The sequence below is a fragment of the Thermobia domestica genome, chromosome 8 (assembly GCF_964235325.1).
Source record: "Thermobia domestica chromosome 8, izTheDome1.hap1.1, whole genome shotgun sequence".
NCBI classification, from domain to species: Eukaryota; Metazoa; Arthropoda; class Insecta; order Zygentoma; family Lepismatidae; genus Thermobia; species Thermobia domestica.
Genome location: NC_137461.1, coordinates 146,357,361 through 146,377,832, shown reverse-complemented (window position 1 = coordinate 146,377,832; position 20,472 = coordinate 146,357,361). Strand labels below are relative to the sequence as shown.

General features: G+C 35.0%; 1 protein-coding gene across 2 annotated transcripts in view; it reads left to right on the top strand.

Annotated features, from left to right (window-relative positions):
- The window catches only part of Ac3 (Adenylate cyclase 3), a 976,504-nt gene that overhangs the window by 240,888 nt on the left and 715,144 nt on the right, over window positions 1-20,472 (top strand). For both annotated transcript variants that reach the window (XM_081769109.1, XM_081769108.1), the window contains exon 2: window positions 8,661-8,810. In XM_081769109.1, coding sequence (XP_081625235.1) covers window positions 8,661-8,810 — 150 coding nt within the window. The remainder of the gene's footprint in view (window positions 1-8,660; window positions 8,811-20,472) is intronic.

Genomic DNA, 20,472 nt, shown 5'->3' with positions numbered 1-20,472 from the left:
CGATCTTTACTACCTCATTTTCATTAAAATGGGGATTCTAACAAGTAAACTTGCTTTCTTAACAATTCAAAATTGAGACTGCCAATAGATTTCGATAGAAGAGGTCAGGAGGGAATACAGGCGGAGTCTACTGTGCAGATAACAAAGAATTGGGGATAAAATGCCCCTAAACCTCCTACTCGAAAACAGGTCACAGAGGCAGAAAAGAGAAGAGAAAAGGTCCCGTAGGGTCAGGGCAGGAAAGGAGAAAATATGCGCTATGTATACATGTATGCTATTCACGTCTCTATGCCAGATAAGTTCACTTCTCTCTCTCTCTCTCTCTCCTCACTTTTTTCAAAAGGTATTCCTTTGTTTATCAATATTTGTCTGCATCTCTCTCCCACTCCTGTTTGAACGATAGAAAACTACTCCTACGTCGTTTCGACTACTACCTCCACTCTCCCCCACTTCATGCGCACCTTGTCGAGCCGCAAACAGTGCCTGTGTCAGTTGGTTGACCTTAAGACTCACTAGGTAAATATTGTTATGTGACCTCGAGTGCTGCCAGATGAGTTTGACGAAATGCAAGTGTCAGTTTGGAGAAAGAGTGGGAGTAAATATTCAACCACCACAGTATTCCACTGTTAATTCTTGTAATCTGCATGAGATAAATTATAAATAAATATTTCCTTGCAGTGTGGGAATAAACTCATATGTAACCTTATTATGCATTTGCTACGCCATTAAAAATAATGTGTTACTAGTAGAAAATAGTTTGGTTGTATATATTGCAACAGTTTGCGGGTATGGTAGTGGATACAATGCGTGTGTAGTAATAAGCGTAAAAGCTCTATTTACTCAGATTATTAAATCCGGGATTGTTCCAGATCAATCGGGACTCTGGGATCCCTAGTTCTGAAACATAATCGCTGCTTTAATGTTGAAAGTTGATTAAAAAAAGAAATCCTATTTAGTCACCCTGATAATGATGTTTTTTAGCTTTGTAGGTAGGTAGCCAGTGTACAGATGCGTAACAAAAACTTGTAGAAAGAAATCTTCTATTCGACATGGTACTTTCTTCGCAATAACACGGGTCAAAATTCGCACATTTTAGAAGTACTTCTTGCGTGGATTTTGCTTACCCGGTCACTATGATTGTAAGTGAGACAGGATTGGACTGTCTCCAAACTGCTGAATGAGTTCAGACAGCTTCTTTCAATGTGGCTGTTGGAAACTAGCCCAAAATGGAGGCATAGGACATATAGTTGAAATAGACGAGAGTGTGTCTGGAAAGCGGAAATACAACAGAGGTCGCATAACACAGACCCAATGGGTAGTTGGAGGTATTGACAGGGACACGCGGCAAACTTTTATGGTATTAGTTGAAAAAAGAGATGCTGCAACTTTGGAGAATGTAATTGCCGACAATGTCTTGCCAGGAACTACTATAAAAACTGATTGCTGGAAAGGGTATAGCAGGTTGTCGAATTTAGGATACCAACACGATATTGTTAACCACAGTTCATATCTTGTAAGCTCTAATGACAGGGCAACACATACCCAGAATATAGAAGGATGTTGGAGTCGAGTAAAGCGAGACATGCGAAGGCAAGTTGGAAGAATAAGCGTAATTAGAACAGATTCGTTTCTATGTGAGTACGTATGGCGTTTGCAGGTTTCGTACAAACCAATAATTTTTTGAAGACTTTCTTCGAGCTATTGAGTATTTCTACCGTCATTAATTCGACTGTAGCCATAGATAGATTTCCTAATTTATAATAATGGACACTATTTAGCTATTTTACATATTTTTTATATTTCTGTAAAAGATTTTGACAAGAGGAATCACCTAATCTGCTGTTTTTGTGTATACTGTACATATAAAGTCATATTAGAAGGAGACTGAAAAGTACTCCACAGCTTTTAAACACGCCAATGTAGAAATAATTATTACATTGTCAGTCCTAAACCTGAACAAAATGTGAAGGAAGGCTGCGAAATGTTTTTTTAAGGCGATTACTTTCTCAAAATTGTTTTAAAGTTTCATATTATGATCGTACTGAATTCCATGTGTTGATTATGATGTCCCCCTGAATTTGGAATGGTAAGACTAATGCATTCTAATTTGTTGGCTTGTTCGAAAGCTGTGGAGCACTTTTCAGTCTCCTTGTAATGTGACTTTATATGTACAGTATATACAAAAGCAGCAGATCAGGTGAGTCTTCTTGTCAAAATCTTTGACATAAATATGTAAAATATCTAAAATAGCTAAATAGTGTTCATTGTTATAAATTAGGCCATCTATCTATGGCGAAAGTTAATTATGATGTCCTGGTGAAATTGGAATGAATTAGTCTTATCGCCTGGGGCAAGATTAGATAAGATCAGAAATGCTGCTCGGGAAAGGATTCGAGCTGGAAGAAACATCTGCTTGATAGGTATGAAGAAAAAGAACTGTGTCCCTCTGATATCATAATGAACCAACCGTATAGTATAAAGAGACTAGTATAGAGAAAGCATGTTCCTTTACTGGACTACCGCTTCAAATGTAAAATCTTCGATAAGAGGAAACTGGAAAAGACTGTAATTAACGAATTCAAGTAGACCAAAAGCATTAAAATGTTGTATGAGTACGAAAAGGCCTGTACGGTCCATTTGATACAACTTGTCCTTTCTGACAGTTGTTTCCCTCTGTTTTTCTTCCTGTATGTGCTTATAACAATCAGGCAAGAAGAACTGTTTCTATGGCAACAGCATGTTCCGCCAATTATAATGGCTCATTTCTCTCACGCTGTAATGGTAAACATTCCACCCTTTCCACACGTTGCCAAGTTGAATATAAACAAATGCACATTGATTTAGTTGAATGCCACCTTGAGTAGTGGACCTGCTGGTTATTGAGAGCACTCTTTTTAGTTCTCTTTTGTGTCATTTGATTTTGTAAAACAGATTTACTTGCAGTGAATAGTTTCAATACCCGACGCCAAAACTAGGAACACAGCATTGAGCACCACGCAGGCGCAGCGAGCTGTCAGGAAGGGCAAGTACATTGTAGTATCAATTGCAGTATAATGAGTTGAAGCCAACAACCAAAGCGATAATGAAGGCTGTACTAAAGAAATTTGAGGAAATTGCAAAAAGTGCAATGCAATTCACGGCCGTACGCTGCGTTTATAGGCCTCGCAAACGAAGCAATCATTGATCCACACAATCATTTGATCTTTATGACATCGCAATTCTGGATTCTCCGATTGAAGCGTATTAATAGGATCGTCAGTCGTGCAATAATTCATCGTGCTAACAGAAATTGGAGATCAAAAGAGGAAGACCTGGCAAAAGCGGCTGATTGTTCCGTAATATCGATTAGAGAGCTGATGTTGAATGAAGAATTGCAGCAAGAAACATTTTTAAATGTACACAAAAACTGCTTTTAAAAAAGAATTGCATCCTTACCAGTCTCTTGGTTATTGTATCACAGTTGCTATCCGAGCTTCTGTTGGATTCTCGGTGCAATTCTCACTAGAATATGATCTCATCGAATTCTTCATAGCATCGAAACATCAAATCGTTCGCCGGGAAGTAGGCAAATATGAAGAAAGCATACCTGATATAATTCTGTAATGGCTTTCTATGGCCTAGTATTTCTGTTGATAGTTCCAAGCTTACTCATCAGACTGTTCCAAAATCAATTAAGCTGATGTAACGTCTCATTCCTAGTGGCTGTACTAATTTAATTTAGACACTTGATGTCAATTTCTTTCGATTTCTACGACACATTTATCGAATACACCACTGATAGAGTAATTTTAGAGTCTGTGACGATCACAAATTTTTTCGGATTCAGTAGTACCAACTTTCATTTTATACCAATTTTCTGCACCATGTTTCAGGAATATGATTTGTTTCACTTCGTACAAGGCTAGATAATTGAACAAGACTTGGAAAATGTTACAAATGATATATTATCGCATTTGTAAAGTGTGTTTACTGCGATTAGAGTGCTTGCATAACTCATGCATCGTTTTCTGATCCACATATACCAATAGGTATTACTTGGCTCTTATTCTCATTTCAATTGCTTGAAATAATAATTTACCATTCTACTTTAACTGTGGAATTTCTGTCTTGGACCTTTTCATTTTGCATATAAACACATTTAGTAGTACAAATTTGAGATGAGAGTACATATAAAATTTTCCATAGGTTACAATGTTACACGGTGTATCGAAAATATTGTCTGAAATGCACAAAACTAAACGTTTAGTCAGTGCGTTGATTTTCCTTGCGCGATACAGCGAGATGATATTTTTTAAAGCAAAATTTTCACAAATGACGAAATATGGGTGGCTTACGTTACACCAGAATGGAAACAACAATCTATGGAGTGGTGACATTCTACATCACCCAAGAAAAGTGAAGTTCAAGCAAATAATTTCAACCCAGAAAATCATGTGTACTGTGAGGACACGAAGGTACAGTAGTTGTCAAATCAGACTTCAGACGTCTATGAGGAGGGCATTTTCCCTTAATATTGGTGGAATCTATGTAGAAAAGTAGATTAAGGTAGGTCTCTCATGTAACAATAAAATTATTACGAAAATTATACTTGTTTTTAATTTTAAAACGGTAATTTCTTAAAAAAAGATACCTCATATACAGTGCCGGATTAACTTATAACCTAAACAAGCTATAGCTTATTGCCTTACTCCCTTGGAGATCCCCAAAAATAAACAAAAAAAAAACTGGCGGTAATGTAATTTCAATATAATAAAAAAGAACCAAATACGATAAAACACACATACAACAACTGTGTTTTGTACTATGTGCTAGTTCTGAATGCAGCCCCTGTTTTCCAGCTCGGCTTGTAATTGGAGTCTGTTTCTCAGTCCCGCTTGTGATGGGACGAGGCCCCGGTAACCCAGCCCCACATGTAATCAAGACGTTTCCCAGACCTGCTTGTAATGGTGCCCCGTTATACCAGCTCTGTTTGTAATAGGGCTCTGTTACCCAGCCCTGTTTTTAATGGGACTGTCCTTTTTACAAGCAGGGCTGAATAATAGAGACCCTTGTTTGAGAGCCCTGCTTGTAATAGGGTCTTTGTTACCCAGCCCTGCTTTTAATGGGACCCTCGTTTTCCAGCCTTGCTTGTAATGTGGCCCCTGTTTCAAAACCTCGCTTCGCTTGTATGGGATCCCTATTTCCCATCCATTACATTCAGCCACTTTAATAAGAGTTTACAGTATGTGTTACATGGTATCTTGGACTTGTGTGCTGATAGCACTCTAGTGGTACCCCTTCGCGTATTATTTGGAATTCGAGAAGAAATCGAGTCTTGCAACAGTGGGCGCATAAAGAAGAAGACACGAAACTACAAAGTATAGTATGAAAGGACATTACTCATAGAACAAGGACAAAGTATGATAAATGAAAGAATTTCAGCCGTAGCCAGCGATACTTTTACTTTTATATCACGAAATTATAAGTAATTTGCTGAAAGTATGCATTGGAAGAAGTTCGAAGCATTTATACTAGTGATAGATGCGTTACAATCTAATCTGGCACAAAGGGCATCCCTATACAGTGATGCTGCAAAAAAGTTTTCATTCCTTATAAAATCAGAATCTGCTGAAGAAGAAACTCATGAAGGAGTGAAAGTTTTAAGCCAAGCATATCCTGGAGATGTGAACATGAACCTTATTGAAGAACTCAAATATTTTCATCATTATATTAGACATAGTCGAAACCATGAACATGAGAATCTGATACATCAGGAACTGTATCAAGTAATATTTAATGAACATGTTCAATCAGCATTCCCTAATGTAAATGCAATACTGAGAATGTTCCTTTGTATGATGATTTCAAATTGCCTTGGAGAAAGATCATGAAGAGGATAAAAAATGACTTTAGAATACGCATGTCTGAGGATAAATTATGTAACTTCAGCCTCATGTAGAAAGAAAGTGACAAGCTTCGCACTTTATCATTTGATGATATCATCAATGACCGCTTTGGCAAAGGCTAGGAGGATAGTGTTTAATGTAGATAATTTTTGTTTTTGTTTGTAAACCCAATATATATCGAGTTGGATGAATATTGGGCAGATGTATTAATATAAGAAGTCTCATTAAGTATTTTAATTGATATTTTATATGGATGACATATGACTAGAATAACGAGATTTTACATCAGCTTAGTCACGTAACAGGTTGAAAAAGTCTGCTGTCCCAATAAACAGTTTGGTGATATTGATATATAAATGCATTCTACTTTCTATAATTGTCTTGCATACAAGTTATAACAATCTCATATTAATAATAATTTCATAGTGTTTTGTGTAACATATCTTGTTATTTCATGTTATATCAAGCTTCTAGGGCCTAGATTATGAGCCTGTATGTTGTGTTTCTAAAGAACTCTGCAATGTTTTGTAAAAATTTTAAGATTATAAAATATTATAAGCTGATCAAGATGTAAGTTAATAAAATACACATTTTATGTGTAAAGATATTTAGATATCTATTACGTTCATATTACGTATATTTAAACCCCAAAAGATGGTGACATTGTTGCTAAAAGAGAAAACTACACACTTAAAGGGACCCATTATCTTCAATAGCTTAGGATCCCATAAAACCTAAATCTGGGACTCCTCATATATATATTTAAATGTAATTCAGTTATTTAGTAGGAGGATATGTTTAGCTCTTAAAGTGTACCGTCCCTTTCCATCACAGAAGCTATTATGATACAAAATGAAATCTTTGAGTTTTACGTCCCACGGTTATGCCGGTTAGGCTAAAGGAGACGGTGATGATGAGTAATGAATGAAATGGTGGAATGAAGAAAGTGGGAGGAAACGGGAGAACCCCGAGGAAACCCACGCACACGGTGTTTGTCCACCACAAAGTTCACTTGGCGAGGGCTGGGATCGAACCCGGGACCCCAAGCACCAGAGGTGAACGCTCTACCACTGAGCCACCGCGGCCCCCCTATTATGATACAGTTTAAAGTGAAATCCACCCCCAAAAAACTGTAATCCGTTCAAATTTCAATGCTGTCTCACTTAAAACTTTATGCATAATAAGTATGTATTAGGGATGGCCAAAATTTTCCAGAATCGGAAATTTCACTTTCTGGATTTCAATTAAGAATTTTAAAAAATACGGAATTTTTCAAAGGGCAAAATTTTTCCGAAATCTGAATTTTTCCGAATTCCGGAATTGTCATCCCTAGTACGTGTAGTGGTGAGTAGAGCAGCGGGATGGGCTAGGGATAACATGGCTTTCGAATTGTATATTATGATACTCGCATACGTTTCATATAGTCTCATTGTTAAAAGTGGGTGTTAATCCTAAAGAGATAAGTGGATTTTCTTTGTAAGAATCGAACAACGGAAATTGTTGTTTTTATGTACGTAGAAAGCTGCAAAACAGAGGTCTAAACAGAAATGTACGCTTAAACAGAGGCCTAAAGAGACAGGCTTAATGTCATTGCATTATTAGCACATGGTGGTCTGTGTTTTTATAAACCTAGGTACTTCAGCCATACAAAAAATGTAAATACGAAAGTAAAACATTACTAATTATCTAGTTTGTACAATGATATTTGTACAAATCTTACAAGGCGAATATGTTCTTCGTGTCCTGAAACTTGTTTCCTGACCAGAACCGTCATTTGAGGAGGGATTGCCCCAGGAGTTTGAGAAACACATTCCTTTTAAAATTTTGTTTATATACTAATGAAACTCTTATCCCGGTGGATAATCTTTCCCACTGAAATAGCGTGACTGCTTCTGACTGACATTCCCTAAAACAACTCATACAAATGAGCATGAAATAATTATTGTTTTCATCACTGACGTGGACTTTCTTCAAAACGTAAAATAGTGTTCAAACTATAAGAAAGTGCTACAACATGTTACCTCATTGCACTTCAACCACCAGGAAATGATCTCAAAATATCTTGGTTTGGATATGTGCACGAAGGCCAACTTCTGCAATATAAGAAGAATAGTAAACATAAATATAAATAGCGTAACTTTAGCGAGCGATATGATCATGTTTATTAAAAGCTCATCACAGTAAATATACATTATTTGCATAGAGTAAGTAAGCATAGTATATGTTTTGGAGGGAAGTAGTGCCAATTTATTTTAAAATTAGTTTTTATTGATTTTCAAATCAAATAATAGAACCTATTCAAACACTTAATACAAAAATTACAATACATAGTCAATTGAATAGCATTTAATTACATTTTGGTCATGAAAATCACAATGTGCAAAAGAAACCTCGCCGTCACTAAAAGAAAGTCCTTTCACTAGGTATTCAGGGATATCACCGGTCAACGAAAGTGTAAGTTATTATAGAACGACGTTCATCCATCTGTCAAATATCAGAGACAAACGTAAGAGATAGACAGAAATGGAGTTTTGATATGGATTGATGTTCTCTACTCTTATCCCCGTATTGAAACGAAAGCGCTATCTGATGTTTTCATAGTGGATTTTTTAGTTTTGAAGTCTACCATTCCACAAGGAAAATCCATGTCAGTTGCTATCTAGAAGTATAGAAAACATTATCCTTAATATTAATTTAAGTAAACTTTAGAAAATTTGATTACTTAATATATTAAATTATTATTATTACATTAAGCTTTCTTTCACTTATTTACAGATGATTGCAAATTCTTTGCTGCTGCTCACTGCGAACCTCCTGGGACTGACGTCATATTATTTGGCCGATAAACAGCAAAGACGAGCTTTCTTAGAAACCAGACAGTCTCTGGAGATGAAGCTGGTAATTGAGGAACAGTCTAAGGAACAGGTAAAAAAGTAATCTACTTAATTATTAAAAACATATTGCAGTAACATTCCACAATCACATGTCTCTTTTTATTTAGGAGAAAGTCACTAAATTCTCTGCTGTTCAAACATTCTATTATCACCTTGTAATATGTATCCACGTGTAATTTATGAATCATCTTTTCGCAATTTATCTTTCTCTGAATGACTTGAAACTTTGTACACGATTGTGTGTCTGATCAAATTATAAAAACGAATTAGAAATAATTATGCATATACAGAGTGATTCAAGATTGTAGACATACCCAAACAAAATTGAATTCTTGCAAGAAATACACAAAGACTGCAAGTATGTTACAGGATAAGAAGCAAACCTAATAACGCACGTAACAATCCTGGCGGGTTTTCTAAAATACGCTATTTTTGATTTGAGTACAATCTCTTAAACAACAACTTTGCGTTATGGTAACCCCATCTTACGAATATTATTAACCTCGCCAGTTAAGTAACATGCTTATTGTGACTGTACTCGTATGTTTGTTAGTAAGGAAATTATAATGACTCTTATAATGTAGTAATTAACTTAAAATATGTATGGGGACCAACCTTGTAATTTTTAAAGATGTAGATTAATATTTCAAAGAGCATTATAAAGTAGAAAATAACATTTAATTATTTCTGATATAAATGGAGAAAGTTTGAAATAACTATGAAACGGATCCCATATGTCCAAGGGCGCTGATTTTTCTGTAACTTTGGCGGACCCAATCAGACGTGTGTTTGGTTGCAGACAAGCGTCTAAGAAGGCATATATGAGGATTTTAAGACAAATTGAATTCAAATTATATCAAATATTGTGCCTATATTCATAAAAATACATATAACAGTATACATATTGGCATTATGAAGGCAGGCCCTGCAATACAGAATTAACTATGTTTGTATAACGTTAAAAGAAGTTCATTAAAGAATATTATGTTTTAGTAAGAATAAACTTTCTGCTGTAACTAAAAAGTACAATTAGGAAAGAACAGAAACAAATGGTAATCTCCGCAGATGAGTTACTCTTCTTTTTCAAACGTTGTTCGTCTTCTGTCCAAATTTTTAATAAAAGTGTTTGTTATGTTTTTCACATCGATTTGATCCAATATATCCTTATGCACATGACACAATGACACAGCCACTTTGGGACGACATGCTGCGCTTTGAGGCGCCGCAAAGCGCTAAATCTATCTCAATCTTGCAAGACGAAGCGGGGAATGCCAGCAGTAAACGGACCAGCTTCTCTACTTCGGCAAAGAGTCGTGTTACCTGCAGAAAAAAACACAATTTTTTGGTGAAGCGATTATGTAATGTTAAAGTAAAATTTGATTAAATTAATCCTAGATGAGATAAATGAGAAGTTAGTTAAGATAGAATACTTAATACTACCAACACCATTCCATTATTAGTTCAATTTCAGATACTATCTACTATGAGTAACTGAAGATTGATGGAACGTGATCATGTTAGTGCACATATATAAACATTAAAAGATTTGATTTGAGATGGAATCAGTACACCAAATATTAGCAACTCATTTCCTTCAATATAAATTTATGCTTTTCATACATACCAGACATACAATACATGCAATATAATCGACAGAAGTTACAGATTAGTTACAGGTAATGATTAGAAACTTCATTTTGAAACATCTTCTGCATTTAGGAAGGATCTAGGTCCTTTCTAGTAAAGTGGATTCGCTAAACACATAGACCGACAGTTGTTATGAAACACCAACCAAGGACTATTCGAAGGAAGATATGTAGCTTGTAGAGATCATCGAATATTCTGACCTTCGAAGACGATTTAAACACTTTACTTACAATGTAGTCATATATTAAACCTCCCAGAAGGTTAAATATTAATTATTAGTTTACTTCTTTACCATGCACGATAAGATTATATCATTATGAAAAACTAGTCGTCCTTGGTGCGTAGTACATATTCGAAAAGACTTGAAAGTAATCAAAAATTCCAGACAAGCAATCACGCCGCAGAACATGCTGTACTCCTGTTACTTGCTACAAGATGGCGATGTATAAGTACTTCAACTAAACATGCATATATATATATATATATATATATATATATATATATATATATATATATATATATATTTGAATAATTTTGCCAATCCCTACGAGGTGGCACTGGTGCTACAATATGTTGGTAATATGAGCTAGCTAAGTTTTGGCCCTTCGGACTTAGTGGAAAAGTCAATGTGTCCTTTAGACCAAAAGGTTTGAAACCATTGATTTAAATCATTGAAGAGCAAGCTGTATAACGCAGTAGCAACAACTATTAGCGTCAGTCAAGCAAGCGATAGGGGCATTTATTAACGTGATAGTTTACTATAAGAAACTAGCGTGACGCACAGATCAACATATTGAGAGTTTACCTTTTCGTAATTAGCATTAAGTTACAATAATTCATAAAACAATCAAGCTTTCCTTCGGGAATTTCACAACTGCTGCGGGTGTTAATTGAACTCTAGTTAAGGTTAATCTACGATCACAGCCCTAGCTCAGTACTGTGGTCAAACTGTTGGGAGTGAGACTTTTATAGTCTTTCATTCGTTTTGTCGTAAATGTCATACAGTAACACAGTAATGTTTATAAATAGAAACAATCAAATAAATTACAATTAATGTGTTCTATTAAACCAATTTACAAGTAAGGAATGAGATTATTATAGTTATCGGGAGAAATGAGTTTAAATATACCTAAATTTTTAATTACGTGTATTTCTCGCGAAGATAATCCTCTTTGAATGTCTGTAATTTATTGTTATGAAATTTCGATTAATACATTATTCGAATATTCAAGCAATAAATTCTTCGAATATTCGTTATTGGAAAATTTGAATAATTGTTCGAGTAATTGCTTGAACAATCGTTCAAATAACTAATAATTATTCGAATCTTGAAAACGAATATTTAGATATTCGAATAAGGTAGAAAAATATTGGAACACGAAATATTCGAATAATTTTAACAGCAGCAATTTAAAACTATGAATAAAAGTTATTATAAAATTAACTTAAGTTGGGAGTTGGTGGATATACGTAAAAAAAATCACAATATATTTCGTAAACATTATTTGATTTGGGTAAAATGTGACATCTTTTATTAAAAGCAACTATTGTCGTTACTTCGGGAATGAAATTGATCAAGAAAATGGAGTGAAATTATATCCACTTTACAAAATTATATTCAACGATAAATTATGTGTAAATTTAACAAATTTTCATAATGCTATGCTTTTTCTCCTTTACTCAAGAATTATTCGTATTCCTAGGGTCTGATATTGGTCAGGGACAAAGGAATGAGTTCTTTGTCAACCCCCAGTGTCACCTACAGGTGACACTACTTTAAAGGCGTCTTCTTGTTCACCAATCGTCCATCAGAGGGTCCTAGTGAACCACAGTAGCACCAGCTATTTACCTATGTTTGTTGCATCACCACACAAAGAGGTTTCCAAGTCGACGTATTGTACAAGGAAGAAGACGCCTTTAAAGTAGTGTGACCTGTAGGTGACTCTGGGCGTTGACGGGTTAAATTTGTTTAATGATAACGTTACTAAAAGAACTAACAGAGTTCTATGACTCATAGTTATCTAACATTGAATAATCAGATTTTTATTTATTTCGCCTTATTTCAGTCTTAAATTTTACGTTACATTTTGAAATTTAACAAGAACCAGGATTAGGGACATTGATTATCACTTGAATGTCATATTTGTTTTAAGGTTATATTTTTTGTAATGGTGTTGATCATTCCTTGAAAAATCAAAGACAAACTAAAACAAACAAACAAACAAGACTGTAAAATTCAGTAGAAGAAATGTTTTTTAAATGTCATTTTGTGATTATATTATGAACCACAAATCAAAAAGGACGCCTATTCACCGTAAACTAAAACAATGACTCAGGATATTTCTGTTTCTTGTAATGGGTTTCCTTTTCATTTGTACCGAGTGGCGGATCTAGGCCAGAGCCGGGGGACCTAGACCCCCAGTTTTTCAGTGACAAAATAATTTAAGCTATTACTTATATAGTTTTGAAAGTTTATATATACCTATCATAGTCTGGGTACTGGCTGCCCTCCAGTTTTTACCTTCTATATCCGCCACTGTTTGTACCTTAAGAATTAATCTTATTTCTTGGGGTTGAGATGCATCTAAGCTAGAGTGACCAGATTTTGGGAATAAAAGGAACTAAACAATCCAGAAACTAGAATAATTTCACAATCTATTTAGGTGTAATCTTTGTTTAGCGTCATTCATGCTAATGGGGAAATAATCTCAAGCTTTTGAAAACAACCATACTTTTTATTTATTGAACTTTATTTTAAATTTTACGTTACATTTTAATATTTAAGAAAACACAGGAATAGGGGCATCAATTTTCGCTTCAATGTCATTTTTCTTTTATGACTATATTTTTGTGAAGGGTATGCTTTGATTTTTTAAAATGTAGTATCATTCCCATCAACAGATTTACGGGCCACATAAGATAAACGCCTTCTCTTGGACCAGTGACATCAATTTAAGTATTAGGAGTAAAAAGGTATTAGGAGTGGGTGTCAGCAATTATTTATTTTTTATTTATTGCCATTAATACATAAGAATGCGATGAAAGATGAGATGATAGTAGCAATGAAATGTTGTTCACGTGATATAAGGACACAAGATGATATCTGAGACGAGGATGTTCATCTTCAGCTCTGGTGCTATTCAGGATGAGTTGAGACAATGAGAGCCCTGTTAAATGAGAACAGAGGAGTGCAAGAATGAAATAATGCGATATATATATATATATATATATATATATATATATATATATATATATATATATATATATATAATGCGATATATATATATATATATATATATATATGCGGACGATACTAATGTAAATACGACGGTGTGGGTTGTATAGAGAAGTGGCCTGATCACGTTCATAGAGTGCAAGAAGATGATTGATTGGTGAATATGTGTAACGTGGTAGACCTACAGCTAGAGTCTGATCTAAAAATTCCTGAAGGATCGGGTGAGCGGCGGAATTGATACGATGTTGAACGTAGAGACACAAGAGACGGTAGAGATGCTGTAAACGAGTTAGAATTTTTACTGCGATAGACTTCTTGTGTTGGAATTGGAAAAACAAAGACAAAATTAAACAAAGAAACAAACTATAAAAGCACATACAAAAATGTTTAAAAATGACACTTCATGATTATATTACGCACTAGGAGTCAAAAACGGCAAGCTTATTTTATTTTTTAAGGAAAAGATATATTTTGCGTCCCGTTCGGATTTTTCTTTAAAGACCAGACAATTCTCTGAAACAGGAAAAAATCTCGTTAAAAATACGACATCTGGTCACCCTAGCCTAAGGTAAAGTGATGTAGTCGTTTTAATTTTAGAAAATGTTTACTGGTAATGTACATTATATCATTGGTACTAGAAATACATTGTTCTCATGTAGTGTTTAATATTTTGTAAAGATCAGTTGAATTATTCTGTATGTATAAAAAAGGGAAAAGAATTGAATTAGTGGTATTATATTGTAGTTGAATACACTGAGTGTGAAAAGTTAGTTCAATAAGTTAGTTGGAGAGGTACGATCCTAGTGTTAAGACGTCCGTGCGACATTGTAGCAATTGTAATATCCAGTGGCGTATTTACGATTTTCTTTCGGGGGGGGCTTTGCTAACTTTCGGGGAGGGCTTTGCCTGAAAATGTGAAAATTCTGCAAGATATTTCATATACTTTACTATAGTAAGTAAGATTTCGGGGTGGGCTTAAGCCCGGAAGCCCCCCCCCTAAATACGCCACTGGTAATATCTAACGCCAAAAGATAATTATATAATATATTAATGAGCACTAATTTAACATACAAACAAATTAACCCGTCCATGCGAGCTTTTATTATAGTGTGCTATCGAAAGAGATTTATATAAAACAAGTTTAGTGGAGTCAGATTACAGAGGATATTATCATTTCGATAAAGAAGAGAAAAAGAACATTGCAAATTGGTGACCCCGACGTGATCCAAAAGTGCGTGTTGGTTCGGGTGGTTTTCTTGACATAGTGGCTTGTTCAAAAGTAAGTTATTTCCATTATGTTATAGTGTTTTAGCAATTATAGTGTTTCAGATCTAAGTGGCCACGTTTATTTTAATAACAATGTCGGACACGAGCACAGAAGCTGTTTGTTGTGACGATAGTGGACTTTCTGTGGGTTGTGATGTTTGTAATAAATACTATCATTTTAAGTGTTTAAAAATAGTGCAGAGGGAGCAGGACTATTATTCGCAACCAGATACACACAATGAAAGGTCAGTAAAAGATGACAAACTGTCAAATTATTAAGTTTGATGACAGGACTGGATAGCAGTCTCCAAGAAGTTCGTTCTGAAATGAAAAACAATCTCCAGGAGGTTCGTTCTGAAGTGAAAAACATCCTCCAGGAAGTTCGTTCTGAAGTGAAAAACAACCTCCAAGAAGTTCGTGCTGAAATAAAGGAAGAGATGCAAGGAATGCATAAACGATTAGAAGAGAGTGTATTTGGGTTCCAGCGCCAAGTTAAAGATTTGGAAGTAACAATAGTTTCTAATAGAACTGTTTGCAAAAAGGAAAACGATCAGCTTCAAAAGGAAGTGGAAAAATTAACGGAGAGATTTGATTCCCTGGAAAAACTTGTCAAAAAGCTGCCAGACGACTTGTATGTTCGTGAAAAGGAGACAGCCATTAAAAGTAGAATCTGTCAAGAAGATGAAGAATTGGCAGACCAGGGCTCAGAGGTTCCAAATGAGCTCGAAAGAAAGCAGGAAGACGTGTTTTATTTGTGTGCAGATCAAAACCGCCGAACGAGGAACACTAACCAAGTTGTAAGTGCATCTTTTCAAGGCACATTTGGCAACGTACCGCGGTCCAATGATAATACTTTTGTTGCTGACTGTACTAGAAATTTAAACTCTCATGTTGTGTGTAATATCAGTAATAAGAATTGTTTTGCTTATGAAGAGTCTAATAATAGATTTTATTTTCCATTTAATGAAAAGGGTGAAGAGCCTGGTTTGTTGCAAAATTTTCAGAACGATAATTTTAAATCAAAATTTTGAACAGGTAGAAATTAATAGTTCTTATTCTGGTTCTGAAACTCACGAAAAATTAACAGATTGTATGAGGTCAAGGTAGCAATTGTGCTCAGCTGGTTGTAAGAGACGTGAGGGGGAACATCATTGTTGCTTTCCTACTGACTCAAATGCAAGGGAGAGAAACTTGAGGCCGGTCGAAGAAAACAACAGAATGCGATTGTTTCAAGGTGGAAAGGTCAAAGAAAAAAATATAGGTAATTGTTGTCAACCAAGAAAGGGTTGTGACAAGGAAAGGGATTGTATGTGTATGTGTAACCATACAGTGTTTCCTACTCACTATGCAGATAATGGTCAGTTTAATCCTAATAATGAGGATTTCGATAACGATAGGATATGTTTTAATAGACGTTTTGGTGGTAATGTAGTAGCATCTAGGCCAGCTAAACTAACAGAATTAAATGCTTACCCTTCGTTTTCCGGCGACATCATGGCTGAAAGTCCGCGAAAGTTCTTGGAGGAAATGAACTCATATTTTGAGATGGGATGCATTAATGAAAGGGATCGTTTATTAATCTTGGAAAAGAAACTTACTAATAGTGCACAAGGTTGGTTTATGTCAATGAAGAGTAAAATAAGGTCTTATAACGATTTTGCACACTATTTTCTTCAAAAGTATACCGATAAAAGGATTGTAGCTGCACAACTCCGTGCTTTGTATCAATCTAATTTTAAATCTTCAGGGTATACTAAATCACTTGTTGATTATGCATGTTCAGTGTATCGAAAGTATGTAAACTTAGTGTCTTGCCCTGACGAATTTGAGACTGTGGATTTATTGTTATCAGTGTTGCCATATGATGTACGTAAAATGTTATCACTTGTTAAAATACAGAGTGCGTCTGATCTAATTGAGAGATTAGAACGTTTGGATATTCCAAGCTATAATAGAGTTGTTGATAGTTGTAAGTATTACGATAATGATAAGCGTGGTAAAGAAACAAGTAGCCAAAATGACAGATATGCTAAAACAAACAAATATGATGTAAGAAATGTACAAGTAAAGGATAGAGATATCCAATGTACTGATAATAAGAATAGGTCTTACACCAAAAATAAATTTCGCGAAGGGAAGTATTTTCACAGAAGGAATCGTAGGTTTTCAAACAGAAATGACAGATGGTATTGGAGACGAAGAAATAAGCGAGATTATGAAAAGAACGATAATAATAATGATGAAAGGAGTGTACAGAATGAAACTAGTAGAAGTGGTGCTGAGCGTGATAATAGTGTAAGTGCAGAACAAGATGAAAGAGACAGGGATTCTAGAAGTTTCCCTGGTCATCGTGTATTTCACACTAATGAAACTAGAAATGATTGACTAGGCGTAGAGTCAGGCACACAAATTTATGAATTCAGAAATGGTGAGGTAGAGTGTTATCATGATGAAACGAAAGTACAAACTAGCACCAACTTAAAAATTTGTTTTGTTGTTGAAGACGAATTTTTGCTTAGTTCCGAGGGAAGGAATTTTGAGAGATGTAAATTTTCTTCACCGCGATCGAGTTGTAGTATTGTAGGATTAGAGTTTACATGTATTATTGACACTGGTAGCGAGTGCTCTATTTTATCAAAGAAAGCATGGGATAAAATTGTTGTAATAATGCCTAAAGCAAAACTTAATCCTGCAAAAAATGTGGTATTGTCTGGATTTGTAAATAATGTTAAACAGTGCGTAAAAGGTTGCCAGGAACTGAATATAATAATAAATGACAGGGTGTTCAACATTTTCGTATTTGTTGTCGATGGTCTTCATGTTGATTTGTTGAGTGGTGCAGATTTTTTGTATAAATACAACGCTGTCCTAGAGCTTCAGAAGAATATAATGTGTTTAAAGGATAAAGTTGGTACTGAAACTCTTATCAACTTAAATAGTTTTAATGTGAGTAACTGTTTCATAAAGGAGAGTGAGAGTTCAAACTGTATGACTGAACAGTGTATAATAGATTCTGTGCAAGATAGGGATGACTTACCCATGTATGTTAAGTCAAAGTTAATAGATTTATTAATCAAATATAAAGATTTAATCTCAGATGAGCCTAGGTTAGCCAATTTGAAGCCATATAAGTAGTATGTTTTGAAGGATGAAGAGATAGTCAATGTCAAACCTTATCCTATACCAATCAACTTGAAGGATAGCTTTAGAGAACAAATAGAGAAATGGTTGAGACTAGGAATTATAAAAGAGGCTAGCCCTTATAGAAAACCCATGTTTTGTGTTAGAAAAAGCGATGGTACAGCTCGCCCTGTTCTTGACTGTAGATTTTTGAATGAGAAAGTGGAAGCACCTAAAGTGCAGGTTGAGCCTATTCAGATTTTCTTACATCGATTATCAGGTAGTAAGATTTACACGTCTTGTGATTTGAAGGATTCTTATTACTAGCAAGCCTTGCATCCAGATTCGTATCCATGTACAACATTTCTTTATGAAGGCAGACAATATGTATGGACACGCCTACCCATGGGGTTAAAGAGTAGCGCCTCGATTTTTCAGGCGGCAATGAATCAATTATTTGGATCAAAGACTACCAAATTTCTATGTTGTTCCTTAGATGACCAATTAATATTTTCTGATAATTATGAGAAACATCTGGAACATCTTGAGTATGTTTTAAGTGTTTATCGTAAGGCAAATATAACTTTAAACTTTGCTAAGACGAAGTTTATTGTTAGAAGTATAAAATTCTTGGGTCACATTGTTACTGGTAAAGAGAGAAAAGTTGATCCGAAAGCAAATGATACTATTTTGAAATTTTGTAAACCAAGTATTGGTCAGATAGAATTAAGAGGAGACCTTGTTTTTGTGAAGTCTCATGAGTTGAGTTCAGCAGTGAACAGGAAAATTAAGAAATACCTATTAAAATATATTGGTCCTTTTTCGGTATTAAAAGTCTTTCAAAATTCAGCAGCTTTGGTATCTTTAGATGGTAAAAAGCAATTAGGAACATATAGCTTCTCGAATTTGAAGAAATTTAATTGCTTAGAGGAGAGATAACTTGAACTTTTGGGTAAAGATTAAAGAAAAGATAAATAGATTATAAGGAAGTTATGTATAGTAGTATATGTAGACTTATATAATTGTTATTGTATCTTATAGTAAAGTTAATATTGTTTTAAAGTATTTAGAAGTAAAACAGAAAGAAAAATTAAATACGTTAATTTTCTTCAGGCAGGGAGAGCCTGTAGTGTTTAATATTTTGTATAGATCAGTTGAATTATTTTGTATGTATAAAAAAGGGGAAATAATTGAATTAGTGGTATTTTATTGTAGTTGAATACACTGAGTGTGAAAAGTTAGTTCAATAAGTTAGTTGGAGAGGTACGATCCTAGTGTTAAGACGTCCGTGCGACATTGTAGCAATTGTAATATCTAACGCCAAAAGATAATTATATAATATGTTAATGAGCACTAATTTAACATACAATCGAATTAACCCGTCCATGCGAGCTTATTATAGTGTGCTATCGAAAGAGATTTATATAAAAGAAGTTTAGTGGAGCCAGATTACAGAAGACATTATTCTTTCGATAAAGAAGAGAAAAAGGACATTGCACTCATAAATTGTTCATCTGACAGTGTTAGTGACGTGACACAATCAAACAACAATAGGCACAATGTGTTACTTAAGAGTATTTATTTTACCAATGTTGTACGTACACAAATACTCGAAATGTACGTGTGGAGAAAAATGGTGAGAATTAGCTGGGTCGAGCGGAAAGTGCATGAGAGGGCATTAAAATGGTGAGGTAGAAAAAAATAATTTTAGATGTTATTAAGAAGAAGAAGAGAAACTGGTTGAGACTTGGCTAAGAAGGAACTGTATCATGAGGAACGTACTATTGGGGCGGGAAAGAGACTACAATTAATGGCCATCAAAACAGAGAAATCGTACGTGAAGACGAAGTGGTTAGCAGAAGACCGTAGTGCTTGAAAGCTTCTCAGTTGCAGTAAATGACCTGCCAATAATGACAGAATATCTACAGGGTGCGGCACGTAAAACCGGCCCGTAAAGTGAACACATAAAATGAAATGTAATGTATTGAATATGATTAACTACAACACATAAATGAAATGTAATGTATTGAATATGACTACTCACCTTCACAGCAGGTGCTGAAAGTGTTCTTCGCCCACTTCATCACACATGTGAGCACGATTGAGAAGATTCATATATACCCTTGTCAGTTCTTGTGTTGTAATGCTATTGGTGACATCCTGGATCCTGGTCTTGAGTTCTTCAATTGTGTGTGGATTTGTTTCGTATACTCTTCCCTTTAACAGTCCCCATAAGTAAAAGTCACACGTGGACAAGTCCGGTGACCGAGGAGGTCACAAGCCTTTGCTGATTGTCCTCTCTGGTGTAAACATCTCATGCACAAGGAACAATGATGCAGCTGATGTGTGGCATGTTACACCGTCCTGCTGAAAGTAACATAACTGAAGCTCCTCTTCGGTCAAGTGTGTATAAAACTCCTCCAGG